At 42.3% G+C, this 18,440-nt stretch overlaps 1 protein-coding gene across 4 annotated transcripts in view; it reads right to left on the bottom strand.

The window, feature by feature from the left end:
* XYLB (xylulokinase) overlaps window positions 1-18,440 on the bottom strand; it is a 103,324-nt gene that overhangs the window by 23,762 nt on the left and 61,122 nt on the right. For 2 of the 4 annotated variants that reach the window (XR_007723472.1, XM_050780318.1), the window contains exons 19-20: window positions 17,727-17,821; window positions 3,211-3,365 (exon numbers count right to left, since the gene is read on the bottom strand). Coding sequence is in view for 3 of the 4 variants with exons in the window: in XM_050780318.1 (XP_050636275.1) it covers window positions 3,234-3,365; window positions 17,727-17,821 (227 nt within the window). In the remaining variant the exon portion in view is untranslated. Of the gene's footprint in view, window positions 1-3,210; window positions 3,366-7,923; window positions 11,671-17,726; window positions 17,822-18,440 lie in introns of those variants that run through there. The other 2 variants (XM_050780320.1, XM_050780319.1) reach the window with 1 other exon arrangement.

Below are 18,440 nucleotides of genomic sequence, written 5' to 3'. Positions count from 1 at the left end.
TTCCTGCAGTCAAAGGTCCTGGAAGAGGTGTATGAGCTCTAATATGAGTAATGTAAAAAGGGTGCATTCTACTCTTAACAGCTATTTGCAATTGGGTAAATAAAGTCATCAGTTGTTTATCTGCATGAAATTGTAACTGAGCATTTTCAATTAATTGTGTGGAATGAACCACGTATGAAGAACCAGAAATTACACTGACAGGCATCTCAAAAGCAGTCAGCACCTCAATTACAATGACAAGCTCCGCTTTTTGAGCTGAAGTATAGGGTGTCTGGAAAACTTTGCTTTTTGATCCAGAATGAGAAGCTTTACCATTACTAGACCCATCTGTAAAAACATTTTCAGCACCTTCGGTTGGCTTAAATTTAGTTATTCTAGGGAGAATCCAATTAGTTAGTTTCAAAAATTGAAATAATTTTGTCTTTGGAAAGTGATTATCAAGAACACCTATGAAATCAGCTAAATGGGTTGGCAATTAAGACTATTTATACAGGCTTTTTGTATTTATGCCTTTGTAAGAGGAAGAATAATTTTTCCAGGATCATATCCATGTAATTTAACAATTTCAGTTCTCCCATTTCCTATCAGAGTAGCAATTTGATCCAAATAAGGAGTGAGAGTCCGTGAATTAGTATGTGGAGGGAAAGCTGCTCTACAAGATCCTGCTCTTGGACAATAACACCAGTAGGTGAATGCTGAGTTGGAAAAATCAATAAGTCTAAAGTCTTTTCTGGATCTATTCTATTTATTTGAGCTTTATGCACTTACTTTTCAATTAGCTGTAACTCTGCCTCAGCCTCCTTTGTTAACTGCCGAGTGCTTGGGAGACTAGGATCTCCTCTAAGGATAGAAAATAGATTACTCATGGCATAGGTAGGAATGCCTAGAGCAGGTCATGCCCAATTAATGTTTCCTAGTAGTTTTTGAAAGTCATTCAATGTTTTCAATTGATCCCTACGTGTGGTTACTTTCTGTGGCACAATGGTAGTGTCATTTACTAAGGTCCCCAAGTAGGAGTAAAGAGTAGGAGTCTGAATTTTGTCAGGAGCTATAATTAAACCAGCACGAGAAATCGAGTTTTGCAAGTGATTATAACATTGGATTAATATTTCCTGAGCGGGGACAGAACAAAGTATATCGTGCATAAAATGAATAATGTAACACTGTGAACATTTTTTACGAGTAGGTTCCATTGCTTGTCCTACATAAGTCTGACAAATTGTTGGACTGTTTAACATGCCTTGTGGCAACACTTTCCAGTGAAAACGTTTAGCAGGCTGCAGGTTGTTTACCGCAGGAATTATAAATGCAAACCATTCACAGTCTTGCTCAGCTAAGGGGATAGTAAAGAAACAGTCATTTAAATCTATGACTATTAAAGGTCAATTTTTTTGAATCATAGCAGCAGAAGGCAGTCCAGGCTGCAATGCTCCCGATAGGTTGTATAACTGAATTAATCGCTCTAAGATCTGTCAACATTCTCCATTTACCACATTTTTTCTTAATAACAAAGACTGGAGAATTCCAGGGGGAAAACGTTAGAGCTATATATCCTGTTTCTAATTGTTCAGTAACTAAGACCTCTAAAGCCTCCAGTTTCTCTTTACTCAGCAGCCATTGTTCTATCAAAATTGGCTTACTTGTTAACCGTTTTAAAGGTATAGGTTCTGGAGGCTTAACAATTGCCACCATCAAAAATGATCTCCTAAACCCTGACAAGAATTTTTTTCTTCCGCTTGAAGTGGTTTCTTTAACCCTTGTACATTTTTTCCTAATCCCATGCCAGGCACATACCCCATCTCTTGTATCATATGCTGATTTTGAGGGCTATATAATTGTTCTATATAAAGGGGAACTTGTACTCCCCATTGCTGTAATAAATCTCTCCCCCATAAATGTATAGGTACAGAAGTTATAGTTGGCTGAATGGTCCCAGATTGTTCATCAGGTCCTTCACAATGCAAAATATAAATACTTTGATATACTTCAGGGGCTTTACCAACTCTAACTATGTTAAATTGAGCGGGTTGAATTGACCACACAGCCAGCCAGTGCTGTAGAGAAATGACTGAAATGTCTGCTCCTGTATCTACCAAACCTTTAAATTTCTTTCCCTGAATAGTTACTGCACAGGTAGGATGTTTATCAGTAATTTGATTTACCCAGTAAGCTGCTTTCCCTTGTTCATTTGTACTTCCAGATCCTCCTGTCCGTTTAGTTTCACTTCTCCCCATTTCCACATACAGCACAATCAGGAGCTGTGCTATACGCTGTCCTGGCTCTGCTTTCCAGGGAATAGAAGTAGATATAACAATTTGAATTTCCCCCTGATAATCTGAATCAATGACTCCTGGTTGTACTTGCACTCCTTTTACATTTAAACTAGACCTACCTAGAAGTAATCCTGCTGTGCCCGCTGGCATCATCTGACTGGAGACAGCAACATTCTTTAACAGTCCCATTACAAAAGGAAAACCTGGTCCATGTTGATTAATAGCTTGTTTAAATTCTTTAAGTATTTTAAAAGGGAAAGACTCCCACGTAACCGTAATATTTCCCTGTTGATCAGGTGGGTGCATTCTAACAGGAAACTGCCAAGCATCCAGATCACCCTCTCGTCTAGCTTGCTGGATTCCTGCCTGAATAGAACTGAGAGCGGTCGCTTGAGGCACTGCTTAAACAGTCACTGGGGCAACTACTTTTCACCCAGTGTCCTCTGGAAAAGAAAGATCCGGAGGGTCAGGCCGCTCCTTTTCTTCAAAATAATGAGGGGGTGCAGAGGGGTAGGGACAAACCTCTCCCTCCTTTGTTGCTTTAGCTGGCAAACAAACCTGTTCTTCTCTCTTCTGTTACTTCATTAGACTCTCCTTCTTCCTCTGATTCCTCCTCATCATCATCTGTGTGGAAAGGCTCCAAGGGGGAATGAACCAGAGCCCACACTGATCAGTTATAGGAATATCCTCAGCACCATCCTTATATGCCTTTTTCAGTGTGCTGCCTACCTTTTCCCAGACCTCTACATTCATAGTTCCTCGGTTCGGAAACGAGGGGCAGTATCTCTCTACCACACTAAAAAGCTGCATAAGTCAGCCAGTGCTAACCTTCACTCCTCCTTTTCTGAGGAGATGTCGAAGCAGAATCAAATAAGCCTCATGCCTGCTCCACCCTTGTCCCATTGTTACCCTGATGCTTCTGAGCTCCCCTTCTTACCATGGGAATTGCTTTAACACTACTCAGGTGTCCTCCAGTGTAGTTCCACATTTTCTAACCGTCGCTCCGGTGATCCTTACACCTGGATTCAAGCCCCCACGTTGGGTACCGCTTGCTGAGACCAGCTCGGTCATGGAGACTCCAACCCAGCGGCGCTAGAGGAATTAAGACAAAGACATGGGAATATAGTATAAAGTGGGGATTAGGGGCTGAAAGCCTTCAGAGCTGAGCGCCATGAACAGAGCTTGACCCACACATTTATTGACAGAAAGCTAGTGATAAGCATAGCTTTGATAGATTGTAGATTAGCTAAAAGCATTCCTTATGGGAAACAAAGCAGTCTCAGTGAGGAGCAGAGAAACAGGCTCTGGCTGATTATCTGCAGCACAAACATGCTGTCAAGGCACAGGCCTCTCCTGCTATTGTTTGTGGTTTGAGCAGTTTTTTGCTCCAGGCAGGGACAGGTATTCCTTGCCCTGCTCCAGTAAACCAACAACTTTTAGCAGTGTGCATGGCAGCCATCATGAGCATGTCACATTGCTGCAGAAATCCTGTTTATTGCCAGTTTCTTTAAGGCTTGTTTATGACAGGGTTAGGGCTTGCTATCAACAACATGGCAAAACCCTGTCTCTACCAAAAAAAAAAAAAAAAGATTCTTTGAAAGATGCGTATTATTAATATTGACACAAAAAGAAGTACAAAATCTGAAGGGGCATATATTTTTATTTAAATTGAATTTTAACTTAAAAGTTCCACAAAGAAAACATCTAACTAAGATGGTTTCACTGGTGAATTCAATGAAATATTTAAGGAACACAGAATACCAAAACCATAACACATACATGTAAAACATTTGCCAAAATTCAAGACAAACCTACACATTCTTTTTAAACATTCCTCCCCGCCTCCAGCAAGAAATGAAAGGAAATTTCTTAGCCCAATGGAGGGTGTATTCACACACACAGTCTTAGTGATAAAATGCTGTCCCCAAGATCAGCAACAAGGCAAGGATTATTGCTCTCCCTGCTTCCATTCAACACTATATTAGACATTCTAATCATTGCAGGAAGGCAAGAAAATGAAATAAAATGCTTACAGATTGAAAAGAAGAAAAACTGTCTTTGTTTGTACAGATGGCATGACATGATGGATAGAAATCCTACATATCCTACTAATACAAAATACTACCATAACTAGTAAGTGAATTTAATAAAGTTGCAAGACACAAAATCAAACAAAAATTGATTCTTATGGCCAGGCGTGGTGGCTTATGCCTGTAATCGCAGCACTTTGGGAGGCCAAGGTGGGTGGATCACAAGGTTGGGGGATTGAGACCATACTGGCCAACATGGTGAAATCCCGTCTCTACTAAAAATACAAAAATTAGCTGTGCATGGTGGCGGGTGCCTGTAATCCCAGTTACTCAGGAGGCTAAGGCAGGAGAATCGCTTGAACCCAGGAGGCAGAGATTGCAGAGAGCCGAGATCACGCCACTGCACTCCAGCCTGATGACAGAGCGAGACTCCATCTAAAAACAAAATGATTTTTGTATATTAGCAACGAATAATTCCATATACCATAGACTATCCCTATATGCTAGCGAAAACAATCGAAAAAATGAAACACTTTTCCAACAGCATCGAAACAATTAAATGTGTACAAATGGCCAATAAGAACACGAAAAGTGCTTAACATCACTAGTCATTAGGAAAACACAAATCAAAACCACAATGAAACTTCACTTCACATCCTTAATGATGGCTATTATATATATATTTAAAAAAAAGAAAAATAACAAGTGTTGACAAGGATGTAGAGAAACTAGATCCCTGTGCATTACTGCTGGGAATGTAAAATGGTGCAGCTACTGTGGAAAACTGTGGTGGGTCCTCAAAAAGTTAAACAGAATTACTGTATGATTCAGCAATTTCACTTCTAGGTATACACCCAAAAAATTGAAAGCACGGACTCAAACAGATATTTGTACAGCAACGTTCATAGCAGCATTATTTACAATCACCAAAAGGTGAAAACAACTCAAATGTCCACTGATGGATGAATGGATAAACAGGATGTGGTATATAAAGACAGCAGAATATTATTCAGCCTTGCTACAATGTGAATGAACCTTTAAATTTAAAACATTAAAACATTAACTATTTTACATGTGTGTGGAATAAACCAGACACAAGAGGACACATGTATGATACCACTTATATGAAAAACCTAGAATAGGCAAATCCATAGAGAGAAAGGATAGCGGTCATCAAGGGCTGGAGAGAGGAAAACAGGAGTTATTGTTTAGTGAGTAGAGCTGCAGCCTAGAATGATAAAAAGGTTTTGGAAATGTGTGGTGGTGATGGTAGCATAATATTGTGAATATACCTAACGCTACTGAATTTGATCTTTATATGTTCCCAATGAATAATTCAACATACCATGGAATATTCCTAAATGTTAGTAAAAACAATTGAAACAATGAACACTTTTCCACTTAAAAATGGTTAAAATGATAAATGTCATACATTTCATCACAAAATCTTTTTTAAAAATCAAATAATTTAACAAAATATGTGTAAGACGTACACTAAAAACTATAAAACTTTGTTAAGGGGAATAAAAAGAATAATAGAGAATAATAGAGAACTGTCCTTTGTTTATGGAATTTACCCCTCATTGGTACATAGAGATCTTCCTCATTCTTTTTTATTGTGTGGATGCATTATAATCTATTCAATCTGTCCTATATTAATGTATATTTGCCTTTTCCCAAGTACTTTGCTATTATCAATAATTTCACAATAACCTTATACATACGTTATCTTGTATGTTGGAATTGTGCCTTTGTGCAGATTCCTATTGGAATGGTTCAGTCATACTCATATTTAGTTTTGTTAGATGTTGCCCAATTTCCCTCCTTAGGAGTCTCACAAAATTGCACTCCTACCAGAAATGTATACGAATGTCTATTGCTCCACAGTCATGGTAACACAGAATTTTATCAAACTCTTTGATTTTTGTCAGTAAGCATTTTAAAATATGCTTAAAGTGTGTTTGCATTTTTTTCTGATACGTGTGTGTGTGTGTGTATATATATATATATATATATATATTTTTTTTTTTTTTTTTTTTTTGAGATGGAGTCTTGCTCTGTCACCCAGGCTGGAGTACAGTGCTGCCATCTCAGCTCACTGCAACTTCCGCCTTCCAGGTTTAAGTGATTCTCCTGTCTCAGTCTCCTGAGTAGCTGGGATTACAGGCGTCTGCGACCACACCCGCCTAACTTTTTTTTGTATTTTTAGTAGAGACAGGGTTTCACCATGTTGGCCAGGCTGATCTTGAACTCCTGACCTCAGGTGATCCACTTGCTTCAGCCTCCCAAAGTTCTAGGATTACAGGCATGAGACACCATGCCCGGCCTGCTGATACATATACAATTTTTTTATTTTTTTTTTGAGACGAAGTCTCACTCTGTTGCCCAAGCTGGAGTGCAGTGGCGAGATCTCAGCTTACTGCAACCTCTACCTCTTGGGTTCAAGCGATTCTCCTGCCTCAGCCTCCCAAGCTGCTGGGACCACAGGCATGTACCACCATGCCCAGCTAATTTTTGTATTTTTAGTAGAGATGGGGTTTCACTATTTTGGCCAGGCTGGTCTTGAACTCCTGACCTCATGATCCGCCTGCCTTGGCCTCTTAAAGTGCTGCGATTACAGGCGTGAGCCACCATGCTCAGCCTAGAAACTGTCTTTTGAGCAACTATGCCTGCTTGCTGCCCATATAAAGTTGGGGGTCCAGGGTTTTTTAACATTTAGTCCCTTTTAATCCTGGATAATGCCATTAGTATAGCTTCCTAAAATATACTGTGGGTTTTATGTGTCTTATTGGAGTCTACGTACCAAAAGCCCACTCAATTATTTTTGAGATAGCACCCTATGGGTTTAATCACTGATATGCCAGGTGTGTGAGGCTGCTGTGGGACAACAATCTTATGATTCCTAGAAGAGTCATAAGTTCCTAGGGACTACAGGCTCCTGCCACCATGCCTGGCTAATTTTTGTATTTTTTTGTAGAGATGGGGTTTCACCACGTTGGCCAAGCTGGTCTCGAACTCCTGAGCTCAAGCGATCCACCTGCCTCAGCCTCCCAAAGTGCTGGGATTACAGGTGTGAGTCATCACGCTTGCCCTAGAGGAGTATTCTTTATTATCAAGGTAGAAAGTTCAACATATATTCATTAGATCTACTTTATAGATACTGTTATTTAGATCACTTATATCCTTAAATGTATTTTTGTCTCCTTAACTTCAGTCTTGGGTGAGACAGAGGTGTTTTAAAGTTCTCTGTTATTTCTAGGTTTCTATTCATTTTTCTTTGCATAATTTGTTATGCAAATGTTATGTGCTTTAACAAGGTAGAAGTAACACAATGGAAACAATGAAAAACGAGGGAGAGAGAAAGAGGAAAGTACAAAGAGTTCTTTGTTGTACAGGCAATAGGTGGGAGCCAAAGAATATCATTTAAAGTTGACAAACCAGATAATTGAAGCTGTAACACTCATAAGTAGTATATCCTCATTGTGACTTGTGGCTTTTAGCATTTTAATGTATCCTTCATTGTCTTGTCTATTTTTTCCTGAATTCTACCTTTTCAGATATGGATACTGTAATCTTTGTCTTCTGTGGTCCTACTTGCCCGGTCTATTTTTGCCCATCTCTTTTTATTTAGCTTCTCTGAATCACTTATTTTAGATGTGTCTCTTATAAATAACAGACAATAAGACATTGGTTTGTAAGCCAATCTGATATTCCTTTTAATAGGTAAGTCCTTTCACATGTACTGATTTAACTTACATGCTTGGACTTAATATATTTACTGTATGATGGCATGTTTTCACTGTAATCTACTGCCTTTTTTCACTGTATGTTTTTCACTGTAATCTACTGCCTTTATTATTATTTCTTTGAGCATTGATGGAGATTTACATTTTTATTCTAGTAATTATACTATGTATTCTATACTATTACTTTAAATAGTATAGTACACCTTCAATGCTCTAAATCTTCTTTTCCTTACTTACACTTCATATACTTGTTTTGTCAACTTTAAATAATGCTCTTTGACTTCTACATATTGCCTAAGCAACAAGGAGTTCTTTGTACTTTCCTCTTCCTCTCTCCCTTCTTTTTTGTTACTTCTGTCTTGTCAAAGCATATACCATTTGATACTATTTCATGTGATTAGAACTTGTGTCCCCACCCAAATCTCATCTTTAATTGTAATCTCCAGGTGTTGCGGGTGAGACCTGGTGGGAGGTAACTGGATCATGGGGGTGGTTTCTCCCATGCTGTTCTCATAATAGTAAGTTCTCACGAGAGCCGATGGTTTTATAAGAGTTTTCCCTGCTTGCTCTCTTGTGCGTTCATGCTCTCTCTTTTTTGCCACTATGCGAAGGTCCTTGCTTCCCCTTCACCTTCTGCCATGATTGTAGGTTTCCTTAGGCCTCCCCAGCATGTGGAACTCTGAGTCAATTAAACCTCTTTTCTTTATAAATTACCCAGTCTTGAGTACTATCTTTATTTATTTTTTATTTTTTTGAGACAGAGTCTCACTGTCACCCAGGCTGGAGTGAAGTGGCACGATCTCGGCTCACTGCAATCTCTGCCCCTAGGTTCAAGCAATTCTCATGCCTCAGCCTCCTGAGTAGCTGAGATTACAGGGGTGCACCACTATACCCAGCTAATTTTTGTATTTTTAGTAAAGATGGGATTTCACCATGTTGGCCAGTCTGGTCTCAAACTCCTGACCTCAGGTGATCTTTCTGCCTCGGCCTCCCTAAGTGCTGGGATTACAGACATGAGCCACCATGCCCGGCTGGGTACTATCTTTATAGCAGTGTGAAAATAGACTAACACTGTTCTTCCACCCTTATCCCCACTTCCATTTGGTCTCAGGTCTACAACCAAAGATATTCAATGGTCACGTCCAGTCCTTTTGCTCATTTCCCCAATCATCTCCTAGTTGGATGAAGCTTGTCTTTTAGTAGAATTCTAAGGAAGAAGTCGTGGGTACAACAGTCCCTGGGTTCTTGTGTAATTAAAACTTCTTCCTATATCCTTGATACTTAAAGGAGAGCTTGGCGAAATATGAAATCCTCAGTTCATACTTTCTTTGAGTTTCTTGAAAAGGTTGCCCCATTGCTATCTCGCTTTGTTAAGAAGCCTGATGCCAACCAGATCTTTCCTTTGTAAGAGACTAGGTCTTTTGGCCTACAGGCTTACATAGTTCTTTTCCTTTGGCTTCAAAGTATAGTTGGTAGGATATGTCTCAGAGCTCATCATTCTGGGTCAATATTCGAAGTAACAAGATAGACCCTTTCAAGATAAAGTTTCAGGTTTTCTTTTGTTTTCAGAAAGTTCTTTTGGGTTTGAGTTTTAATATTTGAATTTTAAATATTAACTCTATTCCACTGTCTTATCTTTTGTCTTCATGAGTTCCAATTTTACCTGTATCATCTTTTCTTTGCCAATCTTCTTTATCTATCATTTTATTTCTGGGTCTTTTTGGCTCTTCCTTTAATATTGCTTTGTTTGTTTTGTTTCTCTTAGCTTTTCTTACTCCTACCTTCTACGTGCCTTAATGTACTTGTGACCATATCTATTTTCATTAAGATATAGTATAATTTAGTATTCATATCTGTGATGACTTATCTTTTTGTTCAAATTATTTCCCAAGTTCAGTCAGTTCTCTTCTCATATATGCTTGTAGCTTTTTCATTTTTATTCTGAGGTTTTGAATCTCTGATCTCTGGTGTCCTTTTATATCCACAATTATTTAATTTATTTTCAAATTCATGTTGAAGTGTTTTGTTACAGTTTACTGTTTCATGGTCCAAGACAGCCTTTTTCTGCTGGCCAATAATGTAAAATGTCTTTAAAAAGTAACATCTAGGGGGAGTTGTCTGTCTTCTTCGGAATCTTGGCCTTGCTGTCGTATCTAACAGGCCGTTATCTTTAACCTCTTGCTTCCTTTGCCCCCTTTCGTCCACCATGCCTCCAAAGCACACCACTCCCTTTCAAGATGGCTTCATCTCCATCAGAAGTGATGCCTTTGATCCCACTCATTTTCTAAGCCCCTTCCTTTGAACTTCCCACTAGCTACTGCTCTGATCAACCAAGTCTTAAACCTATCTGCAGGATTTTGTCACTCTGGGTGAGAACATGAGTATTTTGATTTAGCTGGAGTCCTGAGCTCAGTAAAGACTTGGGGCAGAAGAAAAATCTGGAAGAGTCTGCAGGAGGCAGATCATAGAGGACTTTCTGTGGAGGCTTTTGCAATAATTTGAGCAAGGAATAGAGAGGTATAAAGTAAAACAGGAGGGATAAAGAGGAAGGAAAAAGGAACTCACTATACAAATGTAGGAAGAAAACTCAAAGTGAGAATCACAACTTTTCAGCTGATGAAATACTCCAAAATAAAAAAGAAATCCAGAATTTGGGAAATTCTTCCAGAGAAATGACACAACTTCTTCAACAAGTGGACTACAAGAAGAGAGAGGGAATGAGGGAGAAAAAGAGAGAGAAGTTCTAAACTGTGCCACTTGGGAGATGGTCCCTCTCAGTGATCTGTGGGCACAGCTACAAGGAGGGCACAGGAAGCACGTCCACCAGGCCCACCATTTGGGTGGGAGGTTGTGAATTATGCCAGGTGAGTTTGGGGAGGGAGGAGATGAAGGAGGGGGAGAGAACAGATGGTGAAAGGAGAGAATGGGGACAGCATGGAGAGGGTGAGCATAGGGCAAATAAGAGAGGCTCTGGGAGGCACCTCAGACAGCTGAAACAAGGAGGGCAGGGCGTGAGAGAGAAGAGGCTGTGGGGTTTGGATTGGGGGAGAGGATGGAAGGTAGGATCAAGATATGGGGTGGGGGCGGCTGTGGGTCATGGTTTGGGGAGGAGTGGGCAGAGAGTCAGGGTTGGAGAAAGAGATAGGATGAGGTTAGGGGGTGAGACAGGGCTTTGTCTCCCCCATTCTGCTAATTTGAGTCCCTAGATTAGCTTTAATTCTGCCTCTACAAGGGGAAAAGTCATAGTTTTTATCGGCTATATCCCAGTCTCAGTGTTGTCCTGCCTCCTGGGATAAAAGACAGGAAAAGAGAGATGTTTTCCTGCCCTGGGGCACACGGGCACATGGGCACAAGGACACGAGTGCCTATCTATCTTCAGGCAGATGTGCTGAGGACGGCTTTAAAATGGTCCTGGACACTCCAAGGAGTCAGCAGAGGCAGGAAGAGCTGTTCAGAACAGGGAAGTGGATCCCTGCTGTCCGGGGCCATGTCTCCAAATGGGGTCAGTAAATCTGGGCAGGCAGGGGCAACAGGGATGCCTGTTCACTCCAGAGGCCCCCGGGTCTGAGACAAGATTCTCTGCTCGAGTTTGGCGTACTGGGGGAGGAGGGCCTCATAGACCTAGAAGAGCAGAAAAAGCGGTTTAGAACAGGGAGAGGGGAAATGCCTCTTACATCTGGTTGCACTTTGCAATTTAAAATTTTTAAATTTCTTTTTTTTTTTTTTTTTTTGAGATGGAGTCTCACGCTGTTGCCCAGGCTGGAGTGCAGTGGCGCGATCTCGGCTCACTGCAAGCTCCGCCTCCCGGGTTCCCGCCATTCTCCTGCCTCAGCCTCCTGAGTAGCTGGGACTACAGGCGCCCGCCACCGCGCCCGGCTAATTTTTTGTATTTTTAGTAGAGACGGGGTTTCACTGTGGTCTCGATCTCCTGACCTTGTGATCCGCCCGCCTCGGCCTCCCAAAGTGCTGGGATTACAGGCTTGAGCCACCGCGCCCGGCCTAAAATTTTTAAATTTCGTTTACTTGCAATTTAACTTTTTTGCTGGGCAAAAGAAAGAAAGCATCAATTCACAAAAGAGGGAATGCTAGGAGTTCTCAAATCTGTAGTTTAAGATATTTTTAAACTATAAATTATGACAAGAAACTAATTTTTATGATCAAATCTACAAAAGTTTAAAAAAATTCTGGTGAGAGTACCTAGAAATGGCTGCCTCATTGCACAGCTGGTGAAAGTTGGTGATACAACTCTTTGGGAAATAGACTTGACTTTATATCTGTATTAAGGAGCCCATAGTGTGGGACCCAGTTATTCTACTTGGGTGAAGCTCTCCTAAGGAAATAATCCTAAACGTAGGATGCCAAGTCCGCCAAGGGTCTTCTTTGATACCATTGAACATTCAGACGTATAAGACCACCATGAGCCAAGGGAAGACAGCCTGGAGAAACACAGTGGCGGCAGGTGCTCCTCTCAATGGAAGACCATGTAGCAGTTGATACAGCAGTTCACACAGCTGTACAGAAGAGGGTCTCTTTGTCTCCCAACCAGGTTACAGCCCAGGCAGAAAGAGCTGAGATCTGGCCGTGTGCGGTGGCTCATGCCTGTAATCCCAGCACTTTGGGAGGCCAAGGCGGGTGGATCACCTGAGGTCAGGAGTTCAAGACCAGCCTGACCAACCTGGTGAAACCCCGTCTCTACTAAAAATATAAAAATTAGCTGGGCGTGGTGGCAGGCGCCTGTAATCCCAGCTACTCGAGAGGCTGAGGCAGGAGAATCACTTGAACCCAGGAGGATGAGGTTTCAGTGAGCTGAGATCGCACCACCGCACTCCAGACTGGGTGACAGAGTGAGACTCCATCTCAAAAAAAAAAGAGTTGAGATCCACATCATACAGACGAAAGAATGACCCTGGCTTCAAAACCTCATATGCCCTACAAAAGTATCTCCTGTAACAGCTTAGTAGGTAGGAGGCTTGTCCAGGAGGAGTCACTACTCAAGGAGGCCCTGAGGAAGACTTCTCACCAGGTGGTTACAGTTTTCTCAGTTCAGATGCAGTTTCCCAAGCAAAGGCCATTTTTACAAAAGCAACGTTGTCTAGTAAAACTGTTGATATTCCACTTTTATGAGATCTCAAGGAAAACAGCTAGAAAGTTAACCAAAGGTTAAATTCGCATGTAGAATAGGAAAGTTTTTTTTTTTTAATCCTTTATCTAAGAAGAGTTAATCATAATTGAAAAACTAAAAGCAACTGTGCTAAGGCATGGAAAATGCTCAAGTAAACTGTGGTTCTGGTGAAAAATTTGCCAGACTTTTTTTTTTTTTTTTTTTTGTAGCGATGAGGCTGGTCTCCAACTCCTGGCCTCAAGTGATCCTCCCGCCTCAGCCTCCCATAGTGCTGGGACTATAGGTATGAGCCATCGTGCCTGGTCGACCCAGATAGAATATTATACAGTCATTAAAAATGGTATGCACATACATTTTTAAGAATGAAATATTTATGTTGTAATGTAGAAATTTTAAAGAAGCTACAAAATTATATATACAGTGTGCTTCCTTATAAGCCAAAACAAACAAAAAGCCCAACATAGAAGAAAGACCAAAAAGAAACACAAGCCCACATTCTTACCCTTCTTTTAACCCCCTAAGCAGTCTTCCCTGTGGCTGTCCATCTTACCTGAGAAATGCAGATGCACTTCAGGCGAGCACACGCTGTCTCACAGACAAACAACACTGAAGACCAAGGACCTGGATTTTCCTGGGACTCGCAAGTAAACATAAGCAGGAGCTCATGCCAACCCCATTCCTTCTTAATTTGGTTTAATTTGCTCCAGAGTTAAGTTGTGTTTTTTTATTTCTTGAGACAGGGTCTCGCTCTGTTACCCAGGTTGGAGGTGCAGTGGTGCAATCTTGATTCACTGCAGCTTCTACCTCCTAGTTTCAAGCGATTCTCATGCCTCAACCTCTCGAGTAGCTGGGACTACAGGTGTGCACCACCACACCCGGTTAATTTTTGTGTTTTTTTCTTTTTTAGTAGAGACGGGTTTTCACCATGTTGGCCAGGCTGGTCTGTAACTCCTGACCTCAGGTGATCCATCCGCCTCAGCCTCTGAAAGTGCTGGGATTACAGGCGTGAGTCACCACGCCCAGCTGGAAGTCAAGCATTTTAACAACTCATTATGCGACTGGGGCCTACTCGTGGTGCAGCTGCAGCAGCTCTGTCTGCGAAGGCTCAGGGACAGTTACACTGGGTGTCAGAGCCAGAGAGAGGGAGCCTGCTGACTTCTAAGTCCACGATGAGTCTGTGCTGCCTAGAAGGGCTTAGGGGGATAAATTCCTTTGCTCTTCCAAATGAGGGTGACACAGCTGATGTTCTGGTTCTACCCTGTGAATTATGTGTTTGTGAAGTACTTGGGAATAGACCCCATGAGTAAAATAAAGCAAAAGATAACAGGTGACCCTTTATAAAGAGGCCCACAGGCGAGGAGCCTAAGGTTGTCCTAGCCTGTACTGGACATTAAGAAGTCAGAGAACAAAGGTAAGGGGCTTTGATTTCTCCCCATGGAGAAAACTGCAACGTTTAGCTGAGCCAAGGGAGAAAACATTCTTACTGCTTTGAGTTTCCGCTTGAGCACAAGCAGTGCTGTAGGTGCCACAGAAAGAATGAAGGATGTGGCCCTGCTCTCAAGGAGTTTAACTCTAGTCCACAAATGCAGTCTGCATATAAGTCGTGTATGCTGACAATCACGTAGACTGTCACTGCTGCAACCCGCTATTGGGAGGGCTTTTGAGGATTTGGATCCAGCGGTAAAGGGTTCCATGAGTTGTCAGTGATTTCGGCCATGGGCAGGCCAGGGAGAGTGATGAGGCACTCTCATCAGCTCAGGGGACACAGCTCCGAGGATTTGCCACTCCATACTCTACATGAGGCAGATGCTGCTGTGCTGCCCTAAAACTTTCCCTAATTACCTTCCTCCTTGCTGGCCTCCTTCCAGATAGAATGAAAGAGCCAGACCCTACCCTAGCCTTTCCTACAATCAGAATTCACCATATATGACCAAGTGGTAGCCTGTTGGGGGTATGTGGGGTAGGTGAGGGATAGGCCAGTATTTTTCTCCCTGATGAGCAAGAGGTGTGTGAAGAGAGGCTCTCTGTCCAATGTCACCTATATCCCTGCCTTTGAACACAGCTGTGAAGACATGATGTTTGGGGCAGCTACAGCCATCCTCCCACCATGTGAGCACATCCAGAGCTGCACTATCCAGCACAGTAGCCACAAGCCATGTACACCTCTGCATACTTGAAGCATGCCCAGAACTGTAAGTATTAAATGCACACCAAATTTCAAAAGCTTCATGCAAAAAAGGAAATGTAAAATATCATATTTGTAACTTTTTTTTTTTTTTTGAGACAGGGTCTCTGTCGCCCAGGCTGGAGTGCAGTGGTGTGATCTTGGCTTACTGCAACCTCCACCTCCTGGGCTCAAGTGATGCTCCCACCTCAGCCTCCAGAGTAGCTGGGATTACAGGCATGCACCACCACACCCAGCTAATTTTTTTATTTTTTGTAGAGACGGGGTTTTTGCCATGCTGCCCAGGCTGCTCTTGAACTCCTGGGCTCAAGCAATCTGCCCACCTCGGCCTCCCAAAGTGCTGGGATTACAGGTGTGAGCCACTGCGTCCAGCCCCACATTAGTAACTTTTCTATTTATTACATGTTGACATGACAATACTTCAGATATAGTGGATTAAATAAAATGTATTATTAAAATTAATTTTAATCATTTCTTTTTATTTTTACTTTTAAAAATGAGGCAACCAGAATATTTTAAATGACATATGTGGCTCACATTATGTTCCCATTGTCCACTGCTGACCTGAGGAATTGCAGGGAACATGACCAGAGTTCTCATGTTGAACTACTGAAACAATTCTACCTCCAGATTTCCTGTTAGACTATAATGCCATTTCGGTCAAGGATTGTTTTTAAGCCTCACAATTAGTAGGTGAAAGGGAGGCAGGACAGATGTTGTACCCACTTCACAGATAAAAAACAAAGGTCTAGAGACAAGGAGTGCTGCTTAAGGTCTCATGGTGAAGGAGAAGCAGAATAAAAATCAGAACTTAAGTGCCCTTTATCTCGACATCGAATCTTTTCAGTGTATCGAGTGGCCTCTCACACACAACAGAAAAATTACAGATGCTTGGGCACACCTGTGTGTGTGGTTTGTCTGGTCTCCTAGACAGCATGAGTTCCTACTTCCAAGATATGCTGGGAGACAATTCTCCATGGTGTTTCTACATGTTTTGTGACAGCTTTCGTTTCAGACTATCTTTTCAAGGATGTTTGTAAAGCATAGAGACATATAGATAGTGTCTCCAGGGCAGAGACACTGGAGAGAGTGTTTGTCTGCTGACAAGAATAATAAGGATAATGTCTCCTTTGGTGGCAAAGTTTGGGCAGGTATGCTCGCAGTTCCTTTACAAGGTTGGGAGTTTTCTATGCTCGGGATCATTTGGTTGTATCACAGCCTATTATGTGCACAGTATCCACCTGGGCACACTTTGCATCACCCTGTGGAATTTGGAGGCCAAGGGAAACTGATGCAAGCATGAAGCTCATGCTTCCTGATGAACCATGAGTTTATCACGGTTCATCATAATAAAGCCCTTTGTCTCTGATCCAGGAGTCCTGTGTCTTCTGCCTGCCGCTACAAAACTGGCAGGCTCACCTGTTAGCTTGCAAGTCAGGTAAATGTCAGAGCCTTCACAGTTCCTTACAAGATGCACCCACCCCTGCTGCTGGGCTGCCAGACCCTTCTGCAAACAGGTACAGTGGTGTGGCGGATGCTGTGGTGTACCATCCAGATTCACCTCAGGAACGAAGAACTTATTCTCCCAACTGCTGGGAGTGCTGTTGGCAGACAGCCCTCGGCTGCCCGCTTTGGAAATTGCTTTCGCTATAAAGAGCTGCCTCACCCCCTCCTGGGGTGGCCCACATGTGATGACTGATTGACATGGGGTATAAAGGCCCAGCCCCTTAGCACAACTGGATAAAACTCTAAAGGTCACCTCAGCTTCAGAGCTTTCTGTAGGAATAGCTTAGGCTCCAGAAATTGCACTGCCGCTCCCCTTCTCCCTCTGTCCAATCCTGTCTACTCCCTTTCCTTTCTACAGTTGGGGATTCCAAGAGCAACTCCTCCCACTCCCATAAACCTCATATATCTTAGTTGACATCTCAGACTCTGCTTTCTGAGGAACCCAACCTGCAACAAGTGAGGTCTGCCTTCACAGGGGTTTCCTGGCCTGGGTGACTGCACAGCTATCTTGGGTCTAGACTTGAGATTTGAGTGCTAGAAATCCAGCATGTCTTGAGTTTCAGTGACGGATCCTTTCAGTAGCTTTTATAGCCTAGTGACATGGAAGGGCCCACCGTGAGGCATACGAAGCAATAAAAATATGCCCAGCAATCCATCTGACCCTGGCTGTAAAATCAGCAGCATCTGTGACTTGCAGCAGACAACCTGGCTCTTTTGCTCCATTTTCTTGATAATTTCAATGAAGCAGAATTTCTCCTTTAGTTGAGCACATCAGGTTTAATGTAGGTGACCTGTTGGTGGGGGAAAAACCCTAGCGAGCTTTCATAATGCAAATGTTATAAACAAATTCTGACGGTCTCTCACCTGAGAAGCTCCCAGGCTTGGAGTAGCAGCTAGTCTGGGATTTGGAGCTAACTTCACAACCTCTGAAAAGGGCACATCTCTTCCACCTGCAAGACCTAGAAGGGAAAACTCACTTCACGTTAGTGCATGTTGCAAATGAAAACTAACCATAAACACCATGAAGGATCTCACTGGGGTGGCAAACTCTTCTAAAACTGGATTATAGTGACAGTTGCACAATTCAGTACATTTATGAAAAATCAATGAATTGGACACTTAAAATGGATGATTTTTATGTCATGTAGATTGTACCTCAATAAAATTACAAAACAAAACCAAAAAATGCCAAGCGCAGGCTTGTCTCCAGCAGGACCTAGCTTGTCTTGCCCTTTGTGGTTGTGCCTTTCATGGAATGGGCCAGGTAACCTCGACATATGATGGGGAAGGGTCTGCCTGCCCCTCCTCTCTCCCCTCGTTCACCACATTCTGGACAGCCTGGTCTCCTCTCCACTCATGCTGCCTCAGAGCCTTTTCACTGTGCAGAATGTTCTTTCCACTCTTCACACGCCCGTTCCCTTCTCCTCAGCTAAGATGCACCTAGGACCATCACTTGTTCAGGAGGCCCTCCTTAGCCCTCAGCACCATCTGCTTTTCCTCAGAGCACTTTTCCCAACTTGTGCCATATGTTTCAGTGAGTATTGGCTTAAGATCCCTCTTTGGCTGAGGTGTCTCTCT

The sequence above is a fragment of the Macaca thibetana genome, chromosome 2, assembly GCF_024542745.1.
Source record: "Macaca thibetana thibetana isolate TM-01 chromosome 2, ASM2454274v1, whole genome shotgun sequence".
Lineage (NCBI taxonomy): Eukaryota > Metazoa > Chordata > Mammalia > Primates > Cercopithecidae > Macaca > Macaca thibetana.
Note: the sequence above shows the minus strand (reverse complement) of the source record. Positions and strands in the feature narration are given on the sequence as shown.